Source organism: Musa acuminata, chromosome BXJ1-11, assembly GCF_036884655.1.
Source record: "Musa acuminata AAA Group cultivar baxijiao chromosome BXJ1-11, Cavendish_Baxijiao_AAA, whole genome shotgun sequence".
Taxonomy (NCBI): Eukaryota; Viridiplantae; Streptophyta; class Magnoliopsida; order Zingiberales; family Musaceae; genus Musa; species Musa acuminata.
The window spans coordinates 30,094,400-30,112,290 of NC_088337.1; the positions used below are offsets into that span (position 1 = coordinate 30,094,400).

The following is a 17,891-nucleotide window of genomic DNA, read 5'->3' on the forward strand; positions in this document are numbered from 1 at the left end:
CAATCAACATGGTGTGTTTAACAAATAATTTCTAGATACCAAATTAAATGAGTAATTTGACAGGAGAGACATGTCATGCAACACTTGGTAAGCTCAAGAGAGAGAATACCATTAAAGAGTTTCATAAAGGAAAATATATTGAGGACTTTGATTTGCCTCATAGTAAGTCTATAATATGAAATAACTAGCCTTATACTTAGAAATTGAGCTTGCTGGAGTGGATGTTGAAGAAACCTAGATAACACATGGTGTTCTTTCCTAGGCTTAATCATCATTACTGATGGTCATTATGACTAGAGGGTCAGCCTCCATTGCAGCGAGCTTGCTCCATTCTGACTTTGGCATCGACCATCAAGTCAGTGACATTATCTTTCCAAATGGGCAGACCAAGTATTGGCAGGAGCTTCATATGCTAGGCTGCTCAATCATTACAACAAAATACAACTATATAGCATACACCATTTCTTATGGGAAACTTGGAATGAGTTAAATTCAAGCAACTATTGTCAGTGAATCTGCATATTCAGATCATTTTATGAACAACATCTTCATCATCCTGCCCTCAGCAGGACCAATACGAGAAAAAAAAGGCTAAGAAGTCACTCTAGAACTGCATGTAATTTACCTCACTATAACATATATCCTCCATGATAGATTCAAGCAAAATATACCTGTTTCACAATGCTAGAACGTCGATCCAATAGCTGAGTGCTTAGAGGAGTTGCTAGTTGCTTTAGGAGTGTAAGAAAAGATGGATAATCAGCAGCGCCTGTTAAAATATCAAAGTATTAAGTTCAACGTTGATGGAAAACAATAAAAGATACGTCAAACAACCTACGAAGTACCTAAATCCCAGATAATTAAAAGAATGTCAGTTTGCATCCAAGTTTTCCCAATAATGGCTCACGCCCTTGCTTACTAGTAAGTACATTTCACACTGCCTTCAAGTGGATATACATTCCCACTTTGATAAACAATCATTAGTCTGGAATACTACCTTTTGATTGTATGAATATAGCTGTTGAAAACACAATGAAAAGAGTAGCCTTTCTTTCTCAGTATCATAAACAGGATGCTCAGTCAAGCACAAATTACATTTCTCTTCTCCTCCTTTCTTTCACCTTTCCTTTTCTTCCCTAATTTCTCTTTCTTCTCACGTGGAATCAGCCCGACCCTTATTAGATCCCCCCACCCCCGTCTTCACTTTTTGCCATATTTGTTTGTTCCATGATGGACATATTCTAATTTGTGATCAGCCATGACTAGGAGGTCTTCTCTCATAACTATCTGTACCAAAATATGTCTGTAATCTTTGTTTTATTGTTGCACTGATCACTATGACTATCAAGCACTTAACTCAAGCCTATTTTTCATCATTCTGTTGCTCAAATTAATTTAACTCAGATGCTAAAGAGCACTCTGTAGCAGATGTTAATGGTAGGAGACAAAATGTGATTATGAAGGAAAACATTAGGTATGGCATGTAATTTTTAACAAAGGAGAGTGTGACCCATAATTTCAACAAAAAACAAGGTGCAATGAAAGCCATGCAAAACAAAGACACAAATTTTCAAGAAATCCAAGGAAATACGAGCCCAAGAACATACCATTTGCCCAACGAAATTGGTGGTATCAATAACTTTTAAAAAAACAACCCAAAAATGCTCACAGATTGACCAAAACAGGTAAACTACAATTATTTAGATATCAAAAAAAAATTGTAAGACCTAATATTTTAGCACATACTCAAGAACAAGAATTATCATGTTGGCCAATATGAATCTGAAGCACATAATGAGCCATGCCAAGACATGGATAGGCCAATCATTGGCTTGTGCCAATCAGTAAGTAGTTTAAACAAGCAATGTCAGTACATTCCATTCCAAAGATATACATCCCCCATGCCACAAAACAAGAATCCTTGGCTTAAGAACACTTAAAAATGTTATATGGATGACAGTCATACTTGTTTGATACTTTTTTGACTAACAGAAGAAGTTTGGTATAGATCATTTACACAAAGTAGCACACATTTACACAAATTTAGCTAGAATAAAATGACAAAATCATAAATTTATTTCTAAATCAGTTAACTACTGCAAAAAGCTAGTTTCATACACATTAAAGGCACCCTCTTTATTAATCAGATTATACAGGGGTTTTACAGCTCTAACCCTAAATATTCTGAATATGCATATAATTGCATGAACAATGAGAATGATAAAGGTCAGTTAGACCTCCAAAGACAAGGCCTTCAACTCTCTGCATAGCAGCAATGCGAAGTGACCAATCTTTGTCTGGCACTAGTGTAGATGCAATTCTTTCCATTTCCTTGTTCAGCTCCTTTTCAGAGTACACTTTAATAGGTGCCACAAGCTTTTCAGTAGCATCAATTTCACCTACAGTTCACTCAAAACTGAAGCGCATTAGCAACACCTCCCAAATATCCATAACTAGGAACAAAAATAAAAAACCATGTGTTGAAGCAAATAAAGCTATGTATCATATTATATAGAAGATCACCACAAATTCTAATCAGAAAAATAAGAAGTATATGAACTATGAAAGAAAGTGTTAACAAAGCTAAACTTACCGCTGAACTTGACAATTTGATGTCTATGACAATATGTAGATAATAGATATCACATGGAAAGACACATGGAGCATGAAACAGTTCAAAAATTTGATGTCTTTCAGCATGCAGGACATCAAAATGATTTTAACATTTCAACAAATGAAGGTTCTCAGGCAAAGAGTAACACTAACCACTAGAAAATGAAGTTTCTTTGGGAGCTATCTTGTTCTTTGGGCTGCTCTTCTTATGGCTTGCAGAAGATGATCTAGTTTCAGCTGAAATGTGAGGACTTCCAATTCTATCCGACGGCTGGATCTTCGGTTCTATTTTTTCTAACCTGATATTAATCTCTTTCATCTGCATCGTTGAAAGTTATTCCAAGCCAAGATAATCCAATCAATACTTAATAACATATGAAAGCTTATAACAAGTTTTTAGTCCTTAGACATGTTTGGAAAAAGCCAGACCTCAGAGATGGGATTCTGATGGAAGAAACTGGATTCATATTTCAAAGCTTTGAACACTTACCATGGAAGAAGGAAGATGGTGACGGTGCAATTCCTCACGAAACTGAGGTCCAACCTGTGTATACATCTCCTACAAAAAATTATCACGAATTAACTTAGAACTGTTTGTATCATGATGAAAATCATCAGATTTGTCATTCATACTTATGCATTTAGCTAATCTTTTAGATTTCAAAGCATCCAAGATTAACACCATATTTGAGATGCTAAAAATCAAACACCACTTTTTCCAAGACATCATAGAAAACAACTGATACAGAAGTCAATAAGGCACTTAAGACCAATGTGCTGACCTCTATGCATGAAGTAGCAGCATCTCTAACACTTTGGTTGGAGTCAGTCAACAACTGCAAAACCTGCAAAGAAAGGAAGAAGTTATTGTTTCAGACAAGTCTGCTTCCTGAAGTTTCATATGAAGGTACATTCATCAATGAAGCAGGCCCTTTAAATCAAGAAGATATTCATACAGGAGGAAGAAGGACTCGCTGAAGAGGGAGCTCAGTTGAAGCAAAAAGTCCAATAGCTGTAGTAACAGTTCGTGCAAACTCTTCTCGCACTCTCCAACTCCTGTGTGTCCATGCGTAACTACCAGCTCTTTCAACAATGATTGTTGGGGAGGAAACCTGACTTACATGTGAACCTTAACCTGTTAGTCGAATACAAGAAAGGGCAGGCAGCAGCACCCACACAATGCTAAATGGCCAAACTAATTCCATATCAAGATCAAGTTATCATGAGATAATTAGAATAAGCAGGGTCAAACTGCAAACGATATGAATAAGAAAATACTGCCTCCAAAACAAAATCTGAAATTTTGGCCTTGGTAGGTTAGTCATTAAAACCTCAAACAGATAACAATTAGATTTGATAAGATTCAGAATCATTAAACATCAATTATTAACTGAGCCTCCACAAATTATATAATGAAGACACGTCACTGCAAAGTCATCAACCCTAAACCATCATCTTCTGTTATATTTACATGGTGAAAGGATAAGACAGAACACGAAATTCGATTGATTTCGCCCCTATAAGAACTTCTACACTATCCATTAGATGATAACATCTCTCAAGAAATTAAAATGTGTGTTTTCTGATATTTAAATGGAGAATCAACAGATCCAATTATGCATTTGACAAACACTTTTAAATGTTATTTTCCAATTGCACTTGAGAACCAAACGAATCACGAGAGCTCCAAATTCAGAACAGAGCAAGCAAAGTGAAGGAGATATGATAGAATTTCGACCTCCATGAGAGTGACCAGAAACTGCCGCGCGGCGTCCCGCACGGGCTGCTTCCCGTCACCGAGCCTCTCGACGACGGCCGGTACGATCCCGTTGAAGTGGAGCTTAAGGTGTTCGCCGGAGAGCACTGCGGCGGCGGACAGCGCGTGGAGCGCGCCCTGGGAGACCCGGAAGTTGGTGTCCTTGAGGAGATCCATGCAGGCATCGACGAGGGTGGTTACTTCGGAAACGGAGAGGCTCCTGGTGGTGCTCTCCAGCACCTGGTGGAGCCGCTCCACCCCAGCCATCCGCTCCTTAGTGTCCTTGGCCCGCGCCATCTCCAGTGCCTCCTCCATCGGAGCCCCGGCGAGAGGAGCTCCGGTCTTGAACTATTAAGGCGACAACCAGGGCTCCGGATCTGGAATACGGTGACAGACGATCGGATCCGGTGGGATCTGTGGGCGAAACTTTTGGCCACGGACAACTCGATCGACGGGGAGTGAGAGAGCGATCGAGCAACCCTGCAAGGGGGTAAGTTGCCTCTGGAGAGTCGAGACCTGAGAGAGTGGTTTCCGTTTAAATATATGCCACTATCAATTTCAGGATTCACCACACTGCCACTGCCGTGTTCTCTTCTTTCTGCCCCTCCAAAGTGATGCGTAATCCACCGTGGATCCCTGATCTGGAAATATCTAACGGCGTACGTTATTCAGTCGCATACAATATCTATGCGACTAAAGTGGAAGGTTCTCGAAGTTACTATTTTGAATATAATAAATAAAAAAATATTTTTATAAAAATCAAAAACATATATAGTTGTTCGTAACGATCTATTATTAGACGTTGTAGATGGAAGAAGAAGAAGAAGTGTTACACGATCGTCGTATCGATGACTATACGGAATGATGTAACATGATCTCCGATCAATGCGATATGATACGACTTGCTTGCTTAGAACCTTGTGGAGTAAGAAAAGAATCAACGTGAACATGGATTTGCTTGTTATTCAAATACAATTCAAGAGCATAATATAAGTCTCTGCTGCTCTGCAATTTTCCACCCTGTGAATGGAGAGTTCTGCAGGGCTCTTCGGAGAATGCCACCACAAGGAAGGTTAATAGAAAGCTCTTGCTGCAAAAAGGAGGCCACCTAACTTTAGCTAACAGGCGATCTGTGTTGCACTATTTTGTTGTTATCCACCAAACCATGAAATGATTGAATCAGCTCACCAATCTTCCAAGCTCGCGCTTCATCTCAGTGTTCTCTTTCTCTATGTTATCGGGTACCTTTTTGGCGGATGCTGTGACCCATCTCCAGTTCTTCTTGTAGAGATATTTTGAAGCTGGTACTTCAAGTATGATGATCTCGAAGGAACATTATCATCCACTAAAAATTATTTATATATATATATATAGGTGATTTTCCAAGAATAAATCTTCATTTTGGGTTTATCTAAAAGAGTATCTTCTTTAATCTTTTCGAACAACATTCATAATTCATTAAACTCATTTTATAGAATTTTTTTAATGTATATAATATTTTAATTGAGATATTAAAAATATTATTGAAAAACATCATTAGTGACATTATATTATTATGTCTCTTTAGTCGTCATTGTTAGCTTGTAACTGATTTGATTAAGATTAGAAGTTTATTTTTGATTATTTATAATATTTTTTAATTATATTTTATGGTTTTTTATTATGATAAATAAAAATAATATATTGTTATTCCTAAACTATTATAAATATTTATTTAAATCTTAGTATAATATATCAAAGGTTTTGTGGTGTGTTTTATTCTATTTAATTCATTTATAGTGTTTTGAAGTAAACTTTATAATGTTTTATTACGGTGATAACAATATTATAAACGGTTAAATCATTATGACGAGAAAAAGTACTATCAACTTTTTAAGAGATTATTGGGATATTTTATGAATTAGAGGGTACTTATTAGGGTTTATGAAAAAGTCAAAAGAAAAAATTTTTATATATCATCACCGTTTTTTTTTATTACATGTTTTTTTCCACCGTGGTGCGATTGACTCACTTATTGTGTTAAATAATCATTAATCCTTAATACCTCCAACCCAAATTAATTATAAATTATATAAATAAAAGCTGAGTCCATTGCTTTTAAGTTAGACTAATTATATATTACGTCTTATATTTGGATCATGATCTTTGTATTTTTTAAAATGAAATAAATAATTTTATTTATCCTAATATTATCATTTGTATTAACGAAAAACATAATACGTAAAACATAGTGCTAAATCGATATGAAAATAATAGACAAAAAAATAATTTTAATATCTTTTTCGTTTTCAATACGTCAAATGTTGAAATTACTTTTTTATTGATAAAGTTACGAGAAACGTAAGGGATATTAAAATTATTTTTTTATCTTTCATTTTTACACCAATTCAGCACATGTCAATTTAACTTACAAAAATGAGATTATTTATTTGATTTTTAAAATCATAGAGATCTATATGTAATTAACCCTATTAAGTTCATCGAGGTATTGTATTAATTATCTCATTAAACAGGTCGTAATATCGTAAAATAAAATAAAATTATAGTGAGTCAAGAATAATATAGTGGACTAAACCTTTAAATCATTTTTTTATTAGAATATTATTACATCACAAGTGTAAGAACTCCTCGAGCTGGCTTGAGTTAGCCCAAACTTGCAATCGGGTCATGTCGGTTGGGGTTGGGCTAGTCATGGCTCGATCGAATCGACTTGGGTAGTTCGATGTCGGATTGGCCCTCCAAATCCTCTGAAGAACACGGGAGACATGGATGAATGGCTCTCCTTGACCATCACCCAATCAGCTCTCTGTCCTCTCCCACCAATCTTCTCTGCCATCGGCCTCTCTCATCGCCTGGCCCTCCTTCCTCTCCACCGTTCTTGAACCTTGAGGATGTCGGCGGTGCACTCTGTCGCTGTTTCTTCTTCGGCCGTCTCCAGATGCCCCAAGAACCATCACTCTCTCCCAGGTCTCTCGCTCTCCGTGTGTGGATCTGTTTTGATAACAGAAACTCGTTCTTGAATGTTGACAAAGTTGATCGAAATCTGCGTTTTCCGTCTTGAGAAGTGGCGATTTGTGAATCAGTTTCCCTGTTTTATTGCGTGTGTGCTTTAGGAGTGCAGAGAGAAACATTGGTAGAATTATGTAGAATGCTCAGAAAATGGCCGGTCTTGGCAATCAGAAAGTGGTAGGAGAATGAAGTGTGTGTCGAAATTCTGTTGCTTATAGACTACAATCACTAACAGTTGGTTTTGATTTCTAGATTGAACTTTGTACTATAGATGTGGCTTTGCTGTCATCCCACTCTTCCTTTTCATATAGCTCTGATTAGCTTATCAAATATGAACCTGTGATGTTTTGAAAGGATGCTTTTCAAGTGATTATAGCAAATTTTCAAGTGGTTTGTCATACAAGGACTTGGAAAATTTTCAAGTGACTATAACAAAAACTATAGATTCTATTTTGTAGATACAAAACAAATTTGTTCTTGCGACTTATATAGTAGCTTGAACATTTGTTAAGATGGTGTCCTTAAATTTCTTGGCCTTCACCTTAGTATGCATGGGAAGCACCTGCGCTTAATTGAATAAATTTGGTAAGGGTACTATTGGCTAAATAGACATGGTAACATTTGTTAGAACTTTTCTTAGAGTTAAAATCTTACACTCCACTATGAATGCTAGTTATGACTTTTGGATGTCAAACTTTCAAGTGCCAACGAAGAGTGCCATAATCTCCCTCTAGTATAATTGTAACTACTCTAGTTGTGTTACTGTGCAAATTTTTTACTGCATCAAAAGCATCATAAATGATGAGAAAATGGATTTTGTGCATCAAACACTTTGTAGTTTCGTAATTGTTATTATCTGCATTCATCTGTTGATAAACTTAAGTTAACTCAACATTCGAAATATTGGAGTCGTTGTGTCATTAGCTTAGGATTTACCTCTTGACCATAGGCTTTATTTTGTGGAGCAGTATGTGCTAGTGAGGCCGATGGAAATCTTATAAGAATTTGGGACCCCAAGGAGACTAGGGCATTTGTTGCTTGGAACATGTTTGGATTTATTTTTATACTAGACCATCCAAAAAGTTGTTGCTTAATGGGAAGCTTAATCTGACGGGTCCAAATTGTGAACAGAAGCTTAGATACAGTATACCATCATTTGCAATCTCCATTTATATGTATCTGATGGCACTAGATCTGGAGGTCTTTGGAAAGTCCAATGCACTTTCTTTCTTTGATCAGACATGCTAAAAGAAATTCCTTTTGACATCTGTTAAAAGCAATTCCGTTTTTAGCAGTCTTAAATCTGCAAGACTTGAATCAAAACTCTTAATATCCTGTTGTCGTCCAATTAACCTCACCATGAAACGTTGGCCCATAAATATAAATTATTATTGGTCAGGTTATCGATGTCGAATCTTGATGATAAATTCCAACCCTGGTGTCCTGTACTCATTTCTATGAACAATTTTTCTTGGTTAGAAGCAAGAACAGCATATCTATTTCTTCATGCCAGGACGGTCCAATTTTGGCACAATTATTTATAAATGCACATCTTGTTAGATTTCTCGAGCATAACTGTGGAGTACCATCAACCGTTCCAAAGAAATTTTACAAGAAATTTCAAGGACACTCAGGGCGAAACCGAAGGGAAATTCAAATATATGAGGTTTTTATGATCGAAACAGATTGACAGCTCATTGATACATTAGTTGACTTTTATCACACTTGTTATTGTTGCAGTTTCTTCTATGAATAGTACTGTTCTAGCTGATTTTTAAGCATAAACAATGTTCATGGCGTGCTTGGTTATTGTGTGCTACCATGTCTTTACATTTGATATCCTCTGCTTAATCTTAATTCTGAACTTCTCGGTGTTTTACAGCATCAATGTCTCTCCCTACAACTGCTCGCCCAATTTTTCGTTCTGCTTTCAGTGGTGTATCTTTGCATCTTCCTCCTCCAAAAGTGATTCCAAGACGAAATTCGTATGTCTCCAAGGTGACTGTGATGATGGCCAAGCCAGCGATTCAGTTCATCCAAGGAACTGATGAACAGACAGTACCAGATGTGAGACTAACCAAATCGAGAGACGGTACGAATGGTGTCGCAATATTTACCTTCGATCAACCCTCTGTCTTTGACTCATCAAGCGAGCTGGGTGACATCACTGGATTCTACATGATCGATGAGGAAGGTGTGCTTCAGTCGGTTGATGTGAGTGCCAAGTTCATCAATGGAAAGCCTGCAAGAATAGAAGCCAAGTATGTGATGCGGAGTCTGCGAGACTGGGACAGATTCATGAGGTTCATGGAGAGGTACTCTCAAGCAAATGGTTTACAGTTTGTGAAAAAATGAGGTGGCCTCCATCCTCCATTTTTCATAAATCCAACTGGTAATATGTCTAATTATATTATTCAAAAATGTAAATTTTTGTTCAATGTTGCTTATATTCAATTGAAAGATGTACCTCAACATATGAGAATGATTAGAAAGTCCATCTCAAATGAAGTTTATTTGAATTTTCCTGTGTTTAACACATATCTACCAGCAGTCAGGTAGATACCGATGGTGTTCCACAAGTGATCATTGTGACTACCTCTACTATTCTGCTTTCTTTCTCTCTTCATCGAAGCCTCTTCCTCTTGTCATAGTATTAGGCTACTTCAGGACATCGAGATTTGCAAAGTTCACAAGTTCATTGATTGTGTTTGACAAGATTACGGGCAAATCGAATCCAACATCAGGAACTTGAACACACTTGAAAGCTCGATCATGTTGGCCTAAGATGATGTTAATGCAATTTTCTTTATTTCTAATAATTTTATAATTATATTTCTAATAAAACAACAGCAACAACATGTGGAGAACTCAAAGCTCGAAGGCCTCTTCTTCCATCTCCAAAACTCCTGCAGCGGCTTCCTCCTCCTCGTCCCCAACAAAAAGGTAGGGGTTCTTCTCCACCGGCCGGAAATTGTGGAAGACGAAGACGTAGAAGGCGAAGCTTGCGCCCTCCATGGCTGCGTAAGCACACCAGTGGTATCTGTAATTAAGCAGCCTTCCAGATGCAGGGACTATGATTCTTGTGAAGTATAGATAGCTCACGACCACCAGATAGAACTGTTTGAAGAGGTTGAGCTTCTCCAGGTTCCTCGCCGCCTTGCCGTCGGTCTTGGAAGCCTCTCGGAGGCTCCGAATGGACCATATGATGGGGAAGAAGACGGCGCAGCAGCAGATGATGTCCACCAACAGGAAGATTTGGTTCCACGTCAGCCAATCCTTCTTCGTCGGCCCGGTCTCGCCGATCACGACCGAAGCGATGTTCTCGATGACTTGCATCGGGATCACGATCTTTAGAACATTCTTCTCTCGCTCCTGCATCGCCAAACCATAAGATCGTTGCTGTTGCTTCATCCGTTCCAATCTTTGTAAGCATGTATAGGGTGCGTGTACGGCGACAGACCTGCAAGTATGGCTTCAAGAAGGACCACCCGGTGCCGATGAGGACGATCACCGTGAAAAGCAACACCCCCTTGAAGAACCCAAACACGTAGAAGGCGACGTCCCAGCCATGCGGCGTCCCCGTCTTCTTCACGTACCACAAGTCCTCGGCGGCGCAAAGCAGCTTGAGACCCTTGAACAGTAGCAACGCCCCCATCGCGACGTGGATCTTGTCCACCGTTGCCCGCTCCTTGATGCAGACGACAGCCCATGCCAGTAGGAACACCAGGTAGACCACGGAGAACGTGAAGTACATCTTCGGCAGTGGCTTCCTCCCCGCCGGTAGGTAGTCCTTGGTGCTGCCGTCCATGTTGTACATCTCGGTCCGCACGTCCATGGTGGTCTCGACGCCGGCGTTGCAACTGCCGAACAGGAGGCTGTACTCGTCGGGATCCTCGATGTCGACCGACCGGCTGAGGCTGGCGTCGGTCCCGAGGTCCTTGAACCTGAGAACGGACGTCACGAAGTGGCTGGAGAGGGGGCAGTAGCGGACGGCGTGCTCCGACTCGTTGGCGAGAAGGGGGAAGTGCGTAACGGGGACGAGGAAGAAGCCCATCGTGGAAAGGTCCACGTTGTAGTCCTTCGCTTGGGGAGGCGGCTTCCACGAGGCGCCATGGACGGAGACGACGGCATGGCCGCCGCGAGAATAGCCAAATTGCTCGAAGAGGATGAGAGGCCTCGAGTCCGACACGATGTGGATGTGCTTGATCTCGGAGAGAGACAAGGGGACGAGGGAGAAGAACAGGAGGCAGTAGACAACATATGGCTTGAAGGAACGGAGAGGTCCCATGAAGAATGATGTGAAACAAAAATTGAGGCTGCAAATAAACCGGACTTGGAATTTGTGATCTGTTCTGCGGAGGAGGAAGGAGGGAGGACGACGAGCTGGAGCAAACGGGCTCGCCATGCACGGCGTGTTTTGTGGGATGGATTTGACTGTTTCGCATGGCTAACACAGTTGCAACACAAATAAACAACGTAAGGTAAATTGGTTTGAATTTAATTTTATAAGATGTTAGGTTCCATCGAGCTAATTTCATATTAGCTCGGTAGTAAGAGATTATTATAAAAATAAAATAATTAATTTTACTTTCATCAGTTTTAGTGAGAGAAAATACGTGATAGCATAGTATGAAAATGATGATAATGAATAATGACATCATAAGTAAAGGTTGTGATGATGGTTGATGACAATGCCGTGATGGTTGACCTTGTCGATATCGATACAAACATCAACAACAACAAGAAGAAAAAGGAGACAAAGCAATGGCACATTTGTATTAACACGAGAGGAGGAAGATAAGACACTTGAGATAAAATAATACTACGTCATTCATGCACGTATTGTATCTTCAATCGATAAAACCAATAACATTAAAATAAATAAGATTAAATATTTTATTTATAAAAATTTTAAATCTAAAGATTAAAATGCTAAATATGTCTAACCATGTAAGATAATATGATCAAATTAAACTTATTGGCTAAGATTTGAAAATAAATGTTGTATTCATAGGATCACACGAAGATACGGAGTGGATAAGAGAGAACAGATTAAAGAACAAATTATCTGAAAATAAGGTGTATAAATCCAAGAGAAGAATGCACCCCCAAATACTTGAAGAGATATACAACCTTATACCATCCTCTTCAGGGAAAACCTTCTCCTATTTACATCACCAACACCAGAGTTCAAAGAAGTAAACAGAAGCTAATACCTACACATCCTCCTCCCTGTGACATTATACCATTTCACCCATCTTTCCATTTTATCCCACCTCCAGATTTATTCATTTACATCACCCATATACCCATTACCTTGTCCCAGAAACCCTTGTAGCTTTACTTTCACCACCAGTATACCACCACCACCACCACCACCACCTCAAATGAGAAGAGCAAAGACAGGTACTAAACAAAACATTATTTTTCGTTTGTGGTTTTTTTTTTCTTCGTCCTCCAAAACTGGTCAATTCGATTACCTTGGCTGTAGTTGCGAAGGGATGGACCTTGTAGGATGCATCGGAGGAGCAGGAGACCGAGCTGAGTAGCACGATGTCTGTGAACGACGTAGCATGTCAACCATCAATGGTGTCTGATAAGCATGGATGAGAGTTTCACTGTAGGTCGAGTCCCCACGCATGGTTGCTCTCTGTGACGAGTGTGAGCTCAGTCCTGACAGCACATAAGCACGCCCTGAAGCTTCGTATCTCTGCCGGCTTGCCATCCTACCTTGCATCTCTCTCAGTTCCGCATCCAGAGCTAAGCAAAGTCGGTCATTTGATTGTGCTGCCAGGGACTCGGAGAGTATCTTTCGACGCTGCTCTAATATTGAAACCGCATCAGAGAGGGCACCTCGCTCTGCAGCAGCCCTTGCATCTGATATTGCCTCAGCAGTTTGGATCCGGTTCCTTTCACGGTCAACCTCAATTGAGGGAGTTTGGAACAAAACAACTTCTGGCCTCTGAATTCTCACTTCTTTAACCTCCAAATGAACAATATCATTTGAGATTGGATCTCTGTAGGCAGAGGCCACCTTAAGGAGTAAGATCTCTTCCATGTGGGGTGGAACATTTACAGAAACCAGGAAATCCCTCTCTTCATCAGCATAAAGGTCACCTACATAGATGAATCCAGTGCGAGCATCACTTGACAACTGATTTCTATAGCTACCTGATTTGATGGGAGCAAGCCGCACACCGGGATGCATACACTCCACATCCAACCACATCTCTTGCACAACCACACTCAGGAGGCCACCAATGCATTGTGCAAAGGCATTCTGAATGAGAACTTCAGATTCAATAAAAGAGAAAGTTCCTCCAGAAACTGTTGCAATTGTGTGCATGGCAGCAGAATCATGGTCCACACCAAAACCAAAGGTATGGACCGGTATTGCTGTGCCACCAAGAATTGAGGACGGAACAAGTGATTTGTAGTTCAGTTCTGAAAGCTGTGCTCCACTAGCACTTGAGGAGAAAGTGTAAGTGTCCCGGCCATCAGAGAGAAGGATGATGCTGCACACTGAATTCTTCTCCTTCCGTTCCTCAATCACCTTGACTCCTTTCCTGAGGCCTTCTGCAATGTTTGTTCCACCACTGGACACCAGAGAATTGACAGCCTGCAAAGCCTGCTGTCTACCAGAGTCAGACATCCGACACAGATGGAAGAGTCGGCGTGCAGTTGATGAGAAGGCAATGACTGAAAGGCGATCAGATGGCCCAAGGTTTTGGATCACAAAACTCATGGCACGCTTAAGAAGTGCCAACTTTGTGCCAGCCATGCTGCCGCTGACATCAAGCACAGTGACCAGGTCTATCGGAGCACGAGAGTTTTGTGGCACTGTAGAGCTTGCGATGAGATTCCTGCTAGGACTCAGTTTCATGCTAACATGAGGAGCCTTCAAATGGATCAGGACAGCAAAATCCTCCAGTGATGCTGATTGCTGAATAGCTGAGAATTCAGGATGTGTGTTGACCTCTACTATCTTAGGACAATTTTGTTGGGAACTTCTAGCTGTTTCAGATAGAATATCTAGAGGCTCATCATCATTAAAATTGGTTGGTTCTGCACCACGAAAGCCAGAAGAAAACTGATGGTGCCGCCTGTTTGCAGACTCTGCAGGAGGAAGCCGGTGCACGACAGCTACACGGCCTTCTTCCTGGGGCCAATTGACTGGGTTTACTCTGGCTCTCCCATGAGGATGCTCAGAAGATAGGGAGCCTTGGAAGGGGATCTCTTTCCAAGTGGCTTTGCAAAGTGGGCAGACGTAGTTCCCATGCTTCACATTTGAGGTGATGCAATGAAAATGGAACTTGTGGGAGCACTCAGCAGTGAAGAGTGCATGACCATCTCCCACTTTCATGGATCCAAGACAAATAGCACATGTTTTCTGAAAAAAGAAAGCATCGAATATTAGGGAACTCAAGTGTAAACAAACTACAACAGTGAGTAGATTAACGGCAAGGTTAATTAAAATCTGAATATAAAACAACATTAAATAACTAAAATTGAATATATATTAAGCTAAAAATGAAAACAAAGAGAGCTCAGATGTCATGCCATAAGCAGACATGTACTTTTCTTAATTACTTATCAAAAGCTTTAGTTGGAATCGCAGTCATTGATGGGCAACCTTTCACCCTAAAAGAGCATTAGCAGTACTATAGAATTTAGTACTGACTATACATATTAAGTACAAATCACTAAAAAAATGTTATAGACAAATGAAACATGCAAGACTTTTGGACAGCAAGGAAGGTCTTGAAACCAATTACTGTAATGGAGGATGACATGAAGAAGTAAGAAATATTGTTGAAATCTCAGCTTGCAGATTTGCAAGATTTCAACTTCTGTTTCCCACAGTTTGCTATATCTGATTCAAGGCTGCATCAGAGTAGAAGTGCATAGATTGGTAGCAGAATGCACAAGAAATCAACCAAAAACCTCAATAATGAAAAAGAAACATGGCGATGGCATTGTTAATGTCAGTAGTGTGTGAACAAGAAACACAAACCATATTAGACTTCCAAATTATTGTCTCAACATCATCTAACAATAGTGTTAAACATTCAATAGTGTTCTTTACGTTTCTGATAAACCAAGGCACAGAAGCATCAAATCAACAGGTGAATGCAATTTTGCCCCCAAACCTCAGCATTTGAGGCAAAGCTGTTCAAGAAAAGATAAAGCCTGATACAAGTTCCAAAGCATATGGCTTACCCAACCGTTCCAAAGGTTATTTGTCCAGCTGAAGCAAGCAAATCTTATTTTCGCCTAAAAAAGAAGCAAATTTACGAGTATTTCTGATGCAATTTGGTCTCCTAGAACAGACAAGCAGGCACTATGCTCTATTCAACGAACAGGACAATGAGCTAATTAAGGAAACTTTTTGACCGGTCCACCAAAATCGATACAAAATCATTGTTATTTTCTAATGAAATCGCTTCGAAGTTTGTCCATGGAACTGTTATCCGAAATGGTCAACAGAGACAACTTTCAAAGAGTAATCCAAAACAAAGCAAGTCTTCACATGAAACAGTCGACCGGCCTTAGCATGTTAGAAGCCATTGATGCAACGAAATAAAGGAATCAACAGGTTTTGCGCTGTCTCTCCTTTTCTTTTTTTACCAACAAAAGCAACAATAAAAGAGGCTTACAAAGCAAAAAGGGAGGAACCAGAGACATTATCACCAGTTTGCAAGTACATTGCAAAAGAGGGGGAAAAAGCAAAAGAAATAGAGCAATTTTCGGGAAGAGTGCAAGCACAAACACCCAATCCATCACCATTTGTATGCGTAAATCTCCAAATGAATCCACCAAAAACAAAAAGCGAGAGAGAGAGAGAGACTTATCCTCTCAACCAAAAAACAAGAAAACAACAGATATGAACGAAAAACCCAACCTTTGACGATCTGATGCCGGATTTAGGTAGCCGGAGGCCTCCCGAAGACGGCGTGGGAGTCGACGGCATCAACGCTAGGAACTCCGATGCCCCCGAAGACCCCGCCGGGGACGACATCGCAGTCGCAGCGGCGTCGGAGGCCCTCCGTCCGTAACCCAGCCCAGCGAGCCGGCACCCGTCGTCCTCCTCCTCCTCGCCCATTGCTCGCGGGACGTGGACGCAGAGGTTGAACCCCATTGCCCTCTTCGCCTTCCTCCACATACTCCCCATTCACTCCCCTCCTCCTCCCCTTTCCTCGGCACTCTTCCAAACCCTCGAGCCAAGCAAGATCAAGATCCCACCTTTCTTCTCAGCCGCGCTCCACCGCGCCAAATAGATCAGATCTTGGAACTAAGATCCACAGACCTCTTCTCGTTCTTCCTTCTTTTATGCACGGAATGAACGGTAAAGGGTTTAGAGCAAAGAAACCAAGGTTGTCAGAGGAGGGACGGAAACTATTGGGTGAAGCTGGCAGTGGGGGCGGCGACGCGGTGGGGCCGGGTCAGAGGAGGAGTTGGTTTCTCCAGCGGAGGGAGCCGCCATCGGAAACAGTGATGGTTTTGACATTCTATGCCGGACTTCTTCTTCTGGGAAGCGAGCTGAGGAGAGGAGGGGGGAAGAAGGGAGAAGGGAGGGGAAGGAGGTTTTTTTGCCTTGGAGACAGCGGGGTGAGTGGAGGGGATATAAAAAGATTTTGTCGTGTGGTTTTGACTTACGTATTTGACCTCAGTTATTTGGTAGGAAACGCGTTTCTCCTGGAATCGGAAAAGCGTGACCATATCATCCTATCCTCGCACCCTGAAACCGTCTCATTTCTTGTGGAACGGAAAAGCGCGTTTCTTCATGTGATCAAGAGAGTATATTATTTGATTATTACTTGACCTTCTTTTGTGTTGATTGAATCTCTTGGATCATTTCCTAAACTTAACCGAGTTCGAAATCTATCAGATATTGATAGCACCATTTCATACCTCAAACTGTTCGATCGACCATGTCACACAGTCACAGTAAGCAGGAGGCGATCCCATGAACAAGGGAAGAGGACACCACCACCATGCATCGTTTCCCGTATCGCATGCCGTTTCCGCAGGTACAGAAGGGCAGTTTGGTGATACAGGCCGTAAGAAGAAAGACGAGAGAGAGGAGTGATGCGGAGTGGAGTTAAAGATACGAGAAAGTGCAGAAGGAAGCAAACAAAGAACAGAAAAGAAATCCGAGGCAGCATTTAAGGAGGGGTTTCCCGTGGAGCGGCGCTGCCTTTAACGCGAGCCTGTGACTGTCTGCGCTACTTGTACAGTTGCCTTATCCTTCAGCTTCTCTCTTATGGCACACTTGACAAAGGACTCCATTACTCCAGCCAATTAAATTTCCAGAGTAAGAAGAAGAAGAAGAAGAAGAAGAAAGAGCATGGGTGCCATTGCGCCACGGTCTTTGCAATCAATGGAAGGGGAACAAAAGAAATGAAACACTAGAGATCACTGCACCACCTGTTTCCTATCCTGCCTGTAGATTACTGTCAATAACAGCTACTTTTTATCTGTTAAGTTCTCCAAGCAACCTTAAGAATCAGCA

General features: G+C 40.7%; 4 protein-coding genes across 6 annotated transcripts in view; 1 reads left to right on the forward strand and 3 right to left on the reverse strand.

Annotated features, from left to right (window-relative positions):
• The window catches only part of LOC135597592 (CLIP-associated protein-like), a 21,585-nt gene extending 16,708 nt beyond the window's left edge, over window positions 1–4,877 (reverse strand). For all 3 annotated transcript variants that reach the window (XR_010481323.1, XM_065090757.1, XM_065090756.1), the window contains exons 1-7: window positions 4,352–4,877; window positions 3,570–3,725; window positions 3,396–3,458; window positions 3,104–3,172; window positions 2,767–2,932; window positions 2,238–2,399; window positions 672–769 (exon numbers count right to left, since the gene is read on the reverse strand). Coding sequence is in view for 2 of the 3 variants with exons in the window: in XM_065090757.1 (XP_064946829.1) it covers window positions 672–769; window positions 2,238–2,399; window positions 2,767–2,932; window positions 3,104–3,172; window positions 3,396–3,458; window positions 3,570–3,725; window positions 4,352–4,684 (1,047 nt within the window). In the remaining variant the exon portion in view is untranslated. The remainder of the gene's footprint in view (window positions 1–671; window positions 770–2,237; window positions 2,400–2,766; window positions 2,933–3,103; window positions 3,173–3,395; window positions 3,459–3,569; window positions 3,726–4,351) is intronic.
• A 2,265-nt stretch (window positions 4,878–7,142) lies between these two features.
• On the forward strand, window positions 7,143–9,897 carry LOC103972035 (photosystem II reaction center PSB28 protein, chloroplastic). Its single transcript, XM_009386229.3, has 2 exons — window positions 7,143–7,336; window positions 9,261–9,897. The coding sequence occupies exons 1-2, from the start codon at window positions 7,261–7,263 to the stop codon at window positions 9,731–9,733; spliced, it is 549 nt and encodes a 182-aa protein (XP_009384504.2). The 5' UTR covers window positions 7,143–7,260; the 3' UTR covers window positions 9,734–9,897.
• A 340-nt stretch (window positions 9,898–10,237) lies between these two features.
• On the reverse strand, window positions 10,238–11,774 carry LOC135597595 (protein CANDIDATE G-PROTEIN COUPLED RECEPTOR 7-like). Its single transcript, XM_065090762.1, has 2 exons — window positions 10,839–11,774; window positions 10,238–10,750 (listed from the first exon to the last, which is right to left on the reverse strand). Exons 1-2 carry the CDS (start codon window positions 11,664–11,666, stop codon window positions 10,247–10,249), a joined length of 1,332 nt encoding a protein of 443 aa, XP_064946834.1. The 5' UTR covers window positions 11,667–11,774; the 3' UTR covers window positions 10,238–10,246.
• A 668-nt stretch (window positions 11,775–12,442) lies between these two features.
• On the reverse strand, window positions 12,443–16,769 carry LOC135597594 (E3 ubiquitin-protein ligase WAV3-like). The gene is made up of 2 exons (XM_065090761.1): window positions 16,281–16,769; window positions 12,443–14,768 (listed from the first exon to the last, which is right to left on the reverse strand). The coding sequence occupies exons 1-2, from the start codon at window positions 16,548–16,550 to the stop codon at window positions 12,855–12,857; spliced, it is 2,184 nt and encodes a 727-aa protein (XP_064946833.1). The 5' UTR covers window positions 16,551–16,769; the 3' UTR covers window positions 12,443–12,854.
• Between the last annotated feature and the right edge of the window lie 1,122 nt (window positions 16,770–17,891).